This window comes from Sprattus sprattus, assembly GCF_963457725.1.
Source record: "Sprattus sprattus genome assembly, chromosome: 2".
Lineage (NCBI taxonomy): Eukaryota > Metazoa > Chordata > Actinopteri > Clupeiformes > Clupeidae > Sprattus > Sprattus sprattus.
The window spans coordinates 42,637,282-42,650,612 of NC_137921.1; the positions used below are offsets into that span (position 1 = coordinate 42,637,282).

The 13,331-nt window shown below is 44.8% G+C and overlaps 1 protein-coding gene across 1 annotated transcript; it reads right to left on the reverse strand.

Annotated features, from left to right (window-relative positions):
• Positions 1 to 5,068: 5,068 nt before the first annotated feature.
• Positions 5,069 to 13,316, reverse strand: ttc4 (tetratricopeptide repeat domain 4). The gene is made up of 10 exons (XM_080833401.1): positions 13,087 to 13,316; positions 12,404 to 12,521; positions 10,491 to 10,652; positions 10,313 to 10,390; positions 8,528 to 8,652; positions 7,711 to 7,797; positions 7,085 to 7,320; positions 6,771 to 6,855; positions 6,387 to 6,469; positions 5,069 to 6,167 (listed from the first exon to the last, which is right to left on the reverse strand). Exons 1-10 carry the CDS (start codon positions 13,201 to 13,203, stop codon positions 6,065 to 6,067), a joined length of 1,194 nt encoding a protein of 397 aa, XP_080689527.1. The 5' UTR covers positions 13,204 to 13,316; the 3' UTR covers positions 5,069 to 6,064.
• Between the last annotated feature and the right edge of the window lie 15 nt (positions 13,317 to 13,331).

The following is a 13,331-nucleotide window of genomic DNA, read 5'->3' on the forward strand; positions in this document are numbered from 1 at the left end:
GGAGAGGAACACACGTATATGTACGATGTGTGTGTGTGTGTGTGTGTGTGTGATTATGCAGGTCAGTTAGTGTGTTCGTCGAAGTCCCCTGACTCTCCCTGTGAGAAGGAGAGGAACATACCAGGAAGTGTGTGTGTCTGTGTGTGGAGGACATGCCTGGACTACTCGCTGTCTACATCAGAGGAGAGGAGCCCACCAGGAGTGTGTGTGTGTGTGTGTGTGTGTTATGTTAATCTGTACGTGTGTGTGCATTGTAAGACAGAAAGAAATCCCAAAACACAAATGAAGACAGATACACACTCGCAGTCTAATCAAGGACCAATGTATCACTGTGACATCAGAAAACGAGGAATGTTGAGGGAGAGGCACTGTGTTGACACAGCAGTATTGTCTGTCTGTCTGTCTGACAGAGTTGGAATGTTTTATGGACCAACACAGGCATGGTTTTATGTCCAGCTCTTAAAGTGTTCTGTGAGATAACAATACGTTCCTGAGTGTGTTTTGATGTGCAATGAGTTCCTGAGTGTGTTTTCATGTGCAATGGAAAGCAGGCACACGCCCCTGACCCTTCTCAGGAATGCAGCCAGGGGGCCTGATTCTCAGGTTTAGTCAGGTGAATCTGTTATCGAGGCATTTAAACAGGCCTGATTCTCAGGTTTAGTCAGGTGAATCTGTTATCGAGGCATTTAAACAGGCCTGATTCTCAGGTTTAGTCAGGTGAATCTGTTATCGAGGCATTTAAACAGGCCTGATTCTCAGGTTTAGTCGGGTGAATCTGTTATCGAGGCATTTAAACAGGCCTGATTCTCAGGTTTAGTCGGGTGAATCTGTTATCGAGGCATTTAAACAGGCCTGATTCTCAGGTTTAGTCGGGTGAATCTGTTATCGAGGCATTTAAACAGGCCTGATTCTCAGGTTTAGTCGGGTGAATCTGTTATCGAGGCATTTAAACAGGCCTGATTCTCAGGTTTAGTCGGGTGAATCTGTTATCGAGGCATTTAAACAGGCCTGATTCTTAGGTTTAGTCGGGTGAATCTGTTATCGAGGCATTTAAACAGGCCTGATTCTCAGGTTTAGTCCGGTGAATCTGTTATCGAGGCATTTAAACAGGCCTGATTCTCAGGTTTAGTCGGGTGAATCTGTTATCGAGGCATTTAAACAGACGTATATGTACGATGTGTGTGTGTGTGTGTGTGTGTGTGATTATGCAGGTCAGTTAGTGTGTTCGTCGAAGTCCCCTGACTCTCCCTGTGAGAAGGAGAGGAACATACCAGGAAGTGTGTGTGTCTGTGTGTGGAGGACATGCCTGGACTACTCGCTGTCTACATCAGAGGAGAGGAGCCCACCAGGAGTGTGTGTGTGTGTGTGTGTGTGTTATGTTAATCTGTACGTGTGTGTGCATTGTAAGACAGAAAGAAATCCCAAAACACAAATGAAGACAGATACACACTCGCAGTCTAATCAAGGACCAATGTATCACTGTGACATCAGAAAACGAGGAATGTTGAGGGAGAGGCACTGTGTTGACACAGCAGTATTGTCTGTCTGTCTGTCTGACAGAGTTGGAATGTTTTATGGACCAACACAGGCATGGTTTTATGTCCAGCTCTTAAAGTGTTCTGTGAGATAACAATACGTTCCTGAGTGTGTTTTGATGTGCAATGAGTTCCTGAGTGTGTTTTCATGTGCAATGGAAAGCAGGCACACGCCCCTGACCCTTCTCAGGAATGCAGCCAGGGGGCCTGATTCTCAGGTTTAGTCAGGTGAATCTGTTATCGAGGCATTTAAACAGGCCTGATTCTCAGGTTTAGTCAGGTGAATCTGTTATCGAGGCATTTAAACAGGCCTGATTCTCAGGTTTAGTCAGGTGAATCTGTTATCGAGGCATTTAAACAGGCCTGATTCTCAGGTTTAGTCGGGTGAATCTGTTATCGAGGCATTTAAACAGGCCTGATTCTCAGGTTTAGTCGGGTGAATCTGTTATCGAGGCATTTAAACAGGCCTGATTCTCAGGTTTAGTCAGGTGAATCTATTATCGAGGCATTTAAACAGGCCTGATTCTCAGGTTTAGTTGGGTGAATCTGTTATCGAGGCATTTAAACAGGCCTGAATCTCAGGTTTAGTCGGGTGAATCTGTTATCGAGGCATTTAAACAGGCCTGATTCTTAGGTTTAGTCGGGTGAATCTGTTATCGAGGCATTTAAACAGGCCTGATTCTCAGGTTTAGTCCGGTGAATCTGTTATCGAGGCATTTAAACAGGCCTGATTCTCAGGTTTAGTCGGGTGAATCTGTTATCGAGGCATTTAAACAGGCCTGATTCTCCGGTTTAGTCAGGTGAATCTGTTATCGAGGCATTTAAACAGGCCTGATTCTCAGGTTTAGTCAGGTGAATCTGTTATCGAGGCATTTAAACAGGCCTGATTTCTCAGGTTTAGTCAGGTGAATCTGTTATCGACGCATTTTAAACAGGCCTAGCTGGTACTCATCACCAATCACCATTGGGTTTCTTGAAAGGCGCCCTATAAATAAAATGTATTATTATTTTATATTATTATAAAGGCTGTGTCTACACTGAGGAGGAGCCTGATTGGAGTTCATGTTCATAAACTGTATTTGAACTGCATCGTCACAATTACTTAAGAAAACAGTAAAGTTTGTTAAAACATGATGTGTGTGTGCATGTGTTTCTGTGAGTTCACCTGTATTCAGTTTACATGTTGAAGAACCTCTCAGGCAGGCAGCGGTTTTGATAATGGTGCTTTTGAATGTAAATAAGATAACATGGGGCCATATTTTACACGTCAGGTAAACACGACTGGCAACGCACAATGTACGCCGAACATGCCATACAGCTAATTGAATACATTTCCACAAAATGAATACGATTCTACACGCAAACATGGGTCTGTGTGTGTGCAAACGTGAGAGCTCAATGTATAATCAAAGGACACCTTTTTTGTGAAATTTGTTAGAAAGGTGTTGTTTGCTCTACTGTGGAACTATTACTGAGCTCTATGTGAACATTAATAAGGTATGGTAACATATATACTAGTATTGGCTGATGAAGACCATTGCCACATCCACTAATTACTTGCTATGCTTGCCACTATGCTCTGTGTCAATGAAATGAGCAGCTATAGGTATTGATATAGATAAACATATATATCCCCATTCTTACTGCTGCGTGACGTTTGCTGTGCTCCTTGCCCTGAACCATTAGGGCCCATAGTCATGCACTGAGAGTTCAGCCATTCACTAAGTAAACAGTGTGAGTCATGATCATGCCTAAATGAACTAGACGTAACGCAAAGCGTTACAAAATATGACCGCCGAACTGTTCAGTAGGTTTTGGCACAGAATGAGTCATGGTTGTCAGAGTGTTTGTGTGTTTTTATGTGTTTTGTATGTGTAAATTGGTTTGTGTGTCATGTTTATGTATTAAAGGAATTATTTGTGATAGATTTTGATGATTTGGTTATGGAATGTTTTGTGTACTACTTTTTTGTGGATTGTTTTGGTATATTTTTCTTTTGCAATGTAGTTTGTTAAAACAGGTCACATAAAGAGGTGTGGAAACAAAGTGAAGTTTCCAACCACCAACAGGTGGTGCTATAGGTGATATCAGTCAGGCATATGTATGCGTTCGGGCCGGATCCAGCGTCCACCCTAAGACATTTTCTCTGGATCAAACAATGTACGTAAGAGTTATAAGAGACTTTGTGTTTTGAGGAAAGCACTGGCAAGTTGGCAAAGTTTGAGGGTCTGCCACGCCCACACCTTCCGACTAATGAAACATTTCAAGGCGTTACCATTAAATTTGTCGGAGGAGTTCGATCAGATGCGAGGTGTGCAAACGCCGTCAAAACGCATCTTCCACTCAAAATGGCCGACTTCCTGTGGACCTGCCACCATGGGGTCAAGAGACTTTTTAGTGCGTCCAAGCATGATGAAGACGTGTACCGAATTCCGTCAAGCTACACCAAAATAACCCCAACGCGCAGGTTTTTTTGCAATGTTCTAGGGGACTGAAAGATTATGCTGTAAATGAAAGCTTGTGCTGTCCTCCGGCAAAATCCTCGGATGCCCACGCTTGGTTCAAGTTAGCTTGTTCAGAATAACAGACTTGTGGAAGACGGCTTAGCGAAAGAATGTGTTTATTCAATCACATGCCACGATCAGCTCCATACAACACAAGCATGCACAAGGCACGTCTGCATGTTGAGGAGTCGGTCTCCTTGCTTGTTCTTCTTCTCATTACAAAAAGGTTGTGACTCTTATAGTATGGAATTAACATGTAAACAATACCGAGAAATTAAAGGTGTGTCCATAAATGAAAGTAGGAAGTATGACCTAATTTGGTCTGACTCAATTAGGTCTCAATTAATTAAGTGTCTGTCTGGGGTCCTGGCAACCATTGATCTCCAGCTGTTCCTTCCTTCCTGACCCTGGACAATAGCTATTTGATGTCTCAGGGGCCAAATGGTTGGGGAACAGGCCTGCACCCGTCTGTGAGGCCTTAGATGCATATTGACAGAATGGACCTTGCTGTGATTGCATATGACTAAAATCTATGTAATCTAACAGGACGCTACAGAGCCATTTTGCTCCATCCATGGACAAAAACTCTACCAAAGATGGACGGTTACAGGCTTGATGTCCCTGGCAAATTTGGTAATTTTTCGAGCACTTTGACATATATTCGATTAAAACACTTAATTTTTGCTTTTTAATTTTTAACTAGGTAGCGCTATACATGTAATGACTGGTTATGGTATGGGTTGACATGGCCCCTTGACACACACATACAAGAACAATTTGGCCCTCCAAGGCCCTACGGTTCTCGGGATATTCGAAGAAAACTGTGTCGCGCCACCTACAGGCCAGTTGGTGTATAATCATATAAATCAATTTATTGCATGCCCCCCGTGAACGGAATTCCATGAAACTTAACGTGCAGTCAGAAGGTGTCATAATGATCCCACACCTCCGATTTCGTGCAGTTCTGACCTTGTCAACTTACAATTAAAATGTTTTACAACATTCATTTGTAACTAGGTGGACCTATATATGAAATAAGTGGTAGTGGAATGGTTGACGTGGCCTCTTAAGACAAACATACAAAAAAAATGTGGTCCTCCTAGGCCCTACGGTTTTCGACTTATTCACAGAAAACTGAATCGCCCCACCCTCTTTAAAAGGGGTCCAGTCCGACGGGGGTGCAACGGATCAAAACGAAAATCAGTGGTTCCACACTAATCTAGTAAGGCTACATGCCCACCAAATTTCGTGCACCCCGGTCTTTCAGTGTCCCGGAAATCGTTGACAGAAAATCGGCAAACAGAAAAAAAAAACTGAAAAAAAAACTCCGACTAAACCTATATGACCGACGCAGCGCTGTCGCGCAGCGGTCATAATAACCCGTCCCTAGCCAGAAAGACGGTGCGTTATTGGCCAGTTAGTGGAGCATGACGGGTGCTTCAGTATTACTTAAACATTTAGTACATGCCGATTCAGTGGATATCAACATTTAATAAAGGCTGACACGGTGGTTATTAAGATATATCACAAATTAATACAGACAATAAGTGACTAATGTACAGTCCCCTTTGTCATCTTCTCAGATATTAGATCAGCAGATATCAGAAGCAGCAGCATGTTTGAGACTCCCTCTCAGGTGCTGCTTCAGTCAGTCAGTCAGCCATCCAGCCATCCAGCCAGTCAGTCAGACAGTCAGACAGTCAGTCAGCCAGACAGACAGACAGACAGTCAGACAGTCAGACAGTCAGACAGTCAGACAGTCAGACAGTCAGACAGACAGTCAGCCCGTCAGCCCGTCAAACAGACAAAGAGTCAGTCAGACAGTCAGCCAGTCAAACAGACAAAGAGTCAGTCAGTCAGTCAGACTGTCAGCCAGTCAACCAGTCAAACAGACAGAGAGTCAGTCAGACAGTCAGCCTCTTCATCTGCATTGCCCATACGGTAAGTGGGCGGGCCACACACACACAGAACTGTCCCTGACTGGTAAGGAACACAGTCCATCAAATGTCCCCTGAGGTCATGACCTCACTTTAGCCAATGGACTTTCTTCCCTGACAGGAACTGCTTGCTGTATGTTGACCCAGTTACCAGGACGATGAAGGCAGGGCTGCCGTCCTTTACTGTACACCTGGGAAAGAAGAGAGAGATGAAGTGACAGAAAGAGAGAGGGGGGGGGGGGGGGTTAGAATAGCAGAGCAGTGCTCTCAATCTTAAACACAACTGCTGACCGGAGGTTTCTACAGTAAGACATGAACAGACACAATTAGAGGACTAGAGGAATAAAAGATGTTTTTTGTTTGTTTGTTTATTTTATTTTAAGATGAATGTATACATGAATGTAGATCACCTTCTGTGCTGTAGGACTTTGAGGAGGGGCGCCGTCACATCCACCTGATGCAGCCGCTCGCTCTCAGCCTCCTCAAAAAACAGCTGAAACAGAGAGAGAGAGAGGGAGGGAGAGAGAGAAAGAGGGAGAGAGAGAGAAAGAGAAAGAGAGAGCGAGAGCAGGAGAGAGAGAGAAAGAGAGGTTAGAGGCCACAGGTTAGAGCGCTAAGCACTGGCATAGACTCTAAGAGACACACACACCAGCACCATCTCAAGTTGGTTTCCTTCGCTAATGCGTTTGTGTAGAAATAAACCAGCTGTTTAATAAAGAGACACACTTGAGGCTAGAGTTCAGCCATCTTCCCTGTGACTGGTTTGCTGCACACTCATTGGGCAGGACACTCACCTGAAGGTTGTGGGGGAGGTACTTTCTGTCTGCATCCCAAGGAGGAAGCTCGTCTCCAAACATGACAGCGAGGTGGTCTAGGAGACTGAGAAGAGATACTCCAGTCAAACACACAAGCCAAAATCACTGAACCTGACCAGAGACTTACTCTGTGTCTGTGTCTGTGTCTGTGTCTGTGTCTGTGTCTGTGTCTGTGTCTGTGTCTGTGTCTGTGTCTGTGTCTGTGTCTGTGTCTGTGTCTGTGTCTGTGTCTGTGTCTGTGTCTGTGTCTGTGTCTGTGTCTGTGTCTGTGTCTAGAAGGGAGTGCCTCTTACTTAGACGTCTCACAGAAAGCAGAGATGAAGTCGGTCTGGCAATGTTCAGGGTACAGGAACAGCACTGGCCAGTGGAGGGTGCCGCTGTCGTCCAGAAACACACATGACCCTGTGGCCTCCTGGGACATCAGCCCGTCCAGTTCTCCTATCCCAGCAGCCACCTGACCTTCATCACCCTCATCCTCCTCTTCATCATGGACAGGCTTCGTAATTCTCATCAGTTTCACACCGCGCTCCTGAAACAGAGAACGCCAAGGCTGTGATATTTAGCTAAAATGCAATCTATATTTTCCATGTTTTTAAATGTTTACTGTGATTGTTGATTCATCATTCATTCAGATTTCAGTTTACTTGATTTCCTTTACGGTACTGAATTAAGATAGCTTATCAAAAGTTAATTAAATTAAACTGAAACCATTTGCGGTAGACTCTATTCTAAACGTTTCAGACACAGCTGAATTTTAAAGTGTCAGGTGTCCAACCAGTGACTAACAGGTAAACTAAGGAAAGTCTGGGCGTGTTCTTCAGTTTGTTCACCATGCAACCAGGCTATGTTGTAATGTTACATCGATGATAGTGTAAATATCTGCCTGTTGACCCCACAGGAAGTGTCCCCCCCCCCCTACCTTTATGGCCGCCAGCAGAGCCTCTTTCTGCCCACGCAGCTTCTTCTCTCTCAGCTTTGCTTTCCGGGCATCTCTCTCCACCGCCCTCTGAAGACACACATCAGTACAAACACATGAGTAAAGTCACGCACGGACGCACGCACGGACGCACGCACGGACGCACGCACGGACGCACGCACGGACGCACGCACGGACGCACGCACGGACGCACGCACGCACGCACGCACGCACAAACGCACGCAGCTCCTTCTTCCTCAGCTTTGCTTTCCGGGCATCTCTCTCCGCCACCCTCAAAACACACACATCAGTACAAACACATGAGTAGAATCACACACACATGCTCCCAGGGTTCCTGTCCTTTCCCCCTCTAGACAACAGTCTGCTTGGGTTCCTGTCCTTTCCTCCTCTAGAGAGCAGTCTGCTTGGGTTCCTGTCCTTTCCCCCTCTAGAGCAGTCTGCTTGGGTTCCTGTCCTTTCCCCCTCTAGAGAGCAGTCTGCTTGGGTTCCTGTTCTTTCCCCCTCTAGAGCAGTCTGCTTGGGTTCCTGTTCTTTCCCCCTCTAGAGCAGTCTGCTTGGGTTCCTGTCCTTTCTACCTCTAGAGAGCAGTCTGCTTGGGTTCCTGTCCTTTCCCCCTCTAGAGAGCAGTCTGCTTGGGTTCCTGTTCTTTCCCCCTCTAGAGCAGTCTGCTTGGGTTCCTGTCCTTTCTCCCTCTAGAGAGCAGTCTGCTTGGGTTCCTGTTCTTTCCCCCTCTAGAGAGCAGTCTGCTTGGGTTCCTGTCCTTTCTACCTCTAGAGAGCAGTCTGCTTGGGTTCCTCACCTTCTGTTTGTCGGCTGTGCTGCGTAGCTCCTGTAGTTTCTTGTCTGTGGGGTGGATACGCAGACCCTCGTCACACCACTGCTGAGCGTGGCTATAGTTACGCAGCTCCATGCAACACTGGGCCCCTGGACACACACACACATACTGATGTAGTCACACACAATAACACACACAAATACAGCCGCGGAAAAAATTAAGAGACCACTTCAAAATTATCAGTTTCTCTGGTTTTACTATTTATTGGTATGTGTTAAAGTAAAATGTACATTTTTGTTTTATTCTATAACCTACTGGCAACATTCCTACCAAATTTCAAATAAAAATATTGTCATTTAGATCATTTATTTGCAGAAAAATGACAATTGGTCAAAATAGCAAAAAAGATGCAGTGTCTTCAGATCTCGAATAATGCAAAGAAAACAAGCTCATATTCATTTTTAAACTACACAATACTAATGCTTTAACTTAGGAAGAGTTCAGAAATCAATATTTGGTGGAATAACCTTGATTTAAAATCACAACTTTCATGTGTCTTGGCATGCTCTCCACCAGTCTTTCACATTGCCGTTGGGTGACTTTTCGGCTCGGCTTCTTTTCATGGCTTGTGACCATCCATCTTCCTCTTGATCACATTTCAGAGTTTTTTTTATGGGATTCAGGTCTCGAAATTGGGCTGTCCATGACAGGGTCCTGATCTGGTGATACTCCATCCACACCTTTACTGGCCTGGCTGTGTGGCATGGAGCATTGCCCTGCTGGAAAAAACACTTCTCAGAGTTGGGGAACATTGTCAGAGCAAAAGGAAGCAAGTTTTTCTTCCGGGACAACGTTGTACTTTGCCTGGCTGAGGTTTGTAAAAGACCATAAGGATTGAACCAAAGCCGACTGGAGGGTCTCCTAGTTCGTCTTCTCTGATGAGTCCAATTTCACAGTAGGTGCAAGACTCTGTGGCTTGTAGGCCTCTCCAGGTCTCCGTCTAACCATCAGACGACCATGTGTTGGGCAAAGCTGAAAATTGGACTCATCAGAGTCCAGCAGGGCAATACTCCATGCCACACAGCCAGGCCAGTAAAGGTGTGGATGGAGTATCACCAGATCAGGACCCTGTCATGGACAGCCCAATTTCGAGACCTGAATCCCATAAAAAAAACTCTGAAATGTGATCAAGAGGAAGATGGATGGTCACAAGCCATGAAAAGAAGCCGAGCTGCTTGAATTCTTGCGCCAGGAGTAGCATAAAGTCACCCAACGGCAATGTGAAAGACTGGTGGAGAGCATGCCAAGACACATGAAAGTTGTGATTTTAAATCAAGGTTATTCCACCAAATATTGATTTCTGAACTCTTCCTAAGTTAAAGCATTAGTATTGTGTAGTTTAAAAATGAATATGAGCTTGTTTTCTTTGCATTATTCGAGATCTGAAGACACTGCATCTTTTTTGCTATTTTGACCAATTGTCATTTTTCTGCAAATAAATGATCTAAATGACAATATTTTTATTTGAAATTTGGTAGGAATGTTGCCAGTAGGTTATAGAATAAAACTAAAATGTACATTTTACTTTAACACATACCAATAAATAGTAAAACCAGAGAAACTGATCATTTTGAAGTGGTCTCTTAATTTTTTCCGCGGCTGTATACTGATGTATTCAAATACAATAACACACACACATGGACGTAAACATAACTGCAGAAGAAATGATTCCAGTGTAACATCTTTGGTATGGTAAACATAAGTAGAGTGTAAAGTCTATGGAATTGTCAGATCCATCATGTTACCAACCTCTCAGCAAAGCCTTCAGGTGGTTTGGCTTGATCTTGTTGGCAGAAACAGAGTCTTTCAAAGCAGAACGCATGTTACCTAGGAAGTAAAGAGAGAGTAGAGACAATGACGAAAAGATGACTAACGTGCGAACAGCTCATAATGCACGCGTGGGGAGTAACGGGCGGGGAGGCTGTACCCAGGTGGTAATGCGCGGCAGCTCTGTTGGTGTATAAGATGGCTTTAAGCTCCGAGTCAGCACAGTTCTTCTTCAGTCCCTCGGAGTAGGACACGATGGCCTTCTTGTAGTTCTTCTCCTTGAAGAACTCGTTGCCCTCGTCCTTCAGGCCCTGGGCCTGTTCTGTAGGGACAGGAAGGGATCCATTAAGGGTGTATTCCCCACTAACACACACCAACACAAGCAAGGTCCATTCCCCACTAACACACACACCAACACTACAAGGTTCACTCCCCACTAACACACACCAACACAAGCAAGGTTCATTCCCCAATAACACACACCAACACTACAAGGTTCACTCCCCACTAACACACACCAACACAAGCAAGGTTCACTCCCCACTAACACACACCCATACAAGCAAGGTTCACTCCCCACACCAACACACACCCATACAAGCAAGGTTCACTCCCCACTAACACACACCCATACAAGCAAGGTTCACTCCCCACTAACACACACCAACACAAGCAAGGTTCACTCCCCACTAACACACACCAACACAAGCAAGGTTCACTCCCCACTAACACACACCAACACAAGCAAGGTTCACTCCCCACTAACACACACCAATACAAGCAAGGTTCACTCCCCAATAACACACACCAATACAAGCAAGGTTCACTCCCTACACCAACGCTACAAGGTTCACTCCCCACTAACACACACCAACACAAGCAAGGTTCACTCCCCACTAACACACACCAATACAAGCAAGGTTCACTCCCCAATAACACACACCAATACAAGCAAGGTTCACTCCCTACACCAACGCTACAAGGTTCATTCCCCAATAACACACACCAACGCTACAAGTTCATTCCCCAATAACACACACCAACACAAGCAAGGTTCATTCCCCAATAACACACCAACACCAGCCAGGTTCATTCCCCAATAACACACACCAACGCTACAAGTTCATTCCCCAATAACACACACCAACACTACAAGGTTCATTCCCCAAAAACACACACCAACACAAGCAAGGTTCATTCCCGAATAACACACACCAGGTCCATTCCCCACGAACACACACCAACACAGTTAGAGCGGTTTACACATTTACATACATTTTTCAGGAATAGCCTGCCTTTATTGGAGCGAAATGGCCTTATGTCATTGCAACAGAATGCAACACATTTTTCTGTCATTTTCTGTTTGTCCTGGAGTGGGATTTTCTTGAGTTACTAGTGAAGGCGGCAATGCTCGGTTGCAAAAGCCCACCGGCATCATCAGTCGTCTTACAGAGGTTATCCACATGGCGCTGCAGGGCGGGATTCCCCGTCCGCTTACTATCATACTTCTTTACGACTTTTCACTAATTACATTGGACATATCCATCAGCCTCAATAGAATCCGCATTGACTACTAAGCAGAAATGTCTCCATACAGTAGATTTCCTTTCGTTTTGTATTGTTTTAAACCTTCCAGATGACAGTTACTTTTTAACTTCTTCCATAATGCCACTTTGCCGCCTGTATTTGTGTGGTCACAGCTAGGACCTAAACAAATTCCCAAACACCGGCAGAAAGCTGTTATCCTAAATGTGATTTATTTTATTCTCAAAAACTATTTCTGAATCATGTCAAGCTCAACAGAGAACTTCCCTCCCCATCTACACCCATCTAGAGCGAGAGAGCACTACTGACAAAGACCTACCCTTCATATCTACACCCATCTAGAGAGAGCACTACTGTCAGAGACCTACCCTTCCTATCTACACCCATCTAGAGAGAGAGAGAGAGAGAGAGAGAGAGAGAGAGAGAGAGAGAGAGAGAGAGAGAGAGAGAGAGAGCGCACTATTGTCAGAGACCTATCCTTCATATCTACACCCATCGAGAGACTGAGCACTACTGACGGAGACCTACCCTCAGGGGACCGGTCGTCATCATGAATGAGGGCCTGAATGCAGGCCAGCTCTGGATGTTTCAAAGGGTCAATCACGTCTGGCGCTTTCTTCATGAACATGGGTATCGAATCAAACTCCTAAACAGGGGGGTGCATAGTGGGAGCGGGTGGGGGGAGAGAGGGAGGAAACGAAAGAGAGAGACCATAAATAACAATGATTGCTTAGTTTGTACACATTACCGGACAGTTTGCCCGAGTGAATTGGGACAGCATTCTGAGAATTTCCTCACGAAACGTCTCCTAAACAGCATAACCGACTACAAAGAAATACTGCGATACAAATTACAGTGAGCAAGCGGTCTCGCTTCAAGCGTGTGATCAGCTGTGTTGACAACTTAATTTTAACCAGCAGAAACTACAAATAAATTCAGGAAATCGGCAGTCCTTCGTTTGGGCTGACTCGTTGGGATTAGGTTGGGTTTAGGTTGATCGTTAGACGAACATATTCTGAATGTGTTGCGACATTGCGCTGATTTGCACAATGATGGCAGCTAACAGTCAAGTGGGTGCTAACGTCCTTACACAATCTGTAACTGTAAGTTAGTCGTTGACAAGTTTGCTAACTTCAAGATTTAAACCGCTACCTGGTTGTCGATTACTGAAGAATGGTAGCGATATGGCTAAACATGTATAACATCCTTACCTCTTCCCAGTTGCTTTCGTCAAAACCACCTTCATATTTCTCAGTTCTAAATTTTTCCATGAACTCGTCCATCCCATCATCGCTGTCGTCACCTCCTTGTTGTCCTAAAGAAGCCATCACAGCGTCCTGTCCTTGTTCACTCCTTCTTAACAATAACAGCTATTCTTTATACAACCATCAGTTTGCTTAACATGTGTTCTTGAATTTCTAAAAGAAAAAGAAAAAATCAAACTAGCAGTCACACA

Bases quoted from the DNA above. Each gene is read 5' to 3' on its own strand.
- ttc4 (XM_080833401.1), bottom strand. From the start codon at position 13,203: ATGGCTTCTTTAGGACAACAAGGAGGTGACGACAGCGATGATGGGATG. The intron at 12,522-13,086 runs GTAAGGATGTTA...CCCCCTGTTTAG, and splicing joins ACGAAAGCAACTGGGAAGAG to GAGTTTGATTCGATACCCAT. The intron at 10,391-10,490 runs GTACAGCCTCCC...TTTACTTCCTAG, and splicing joins TGCCGCGCATTACCACCTGG to GTAACATGCGTTCTGCTTTG.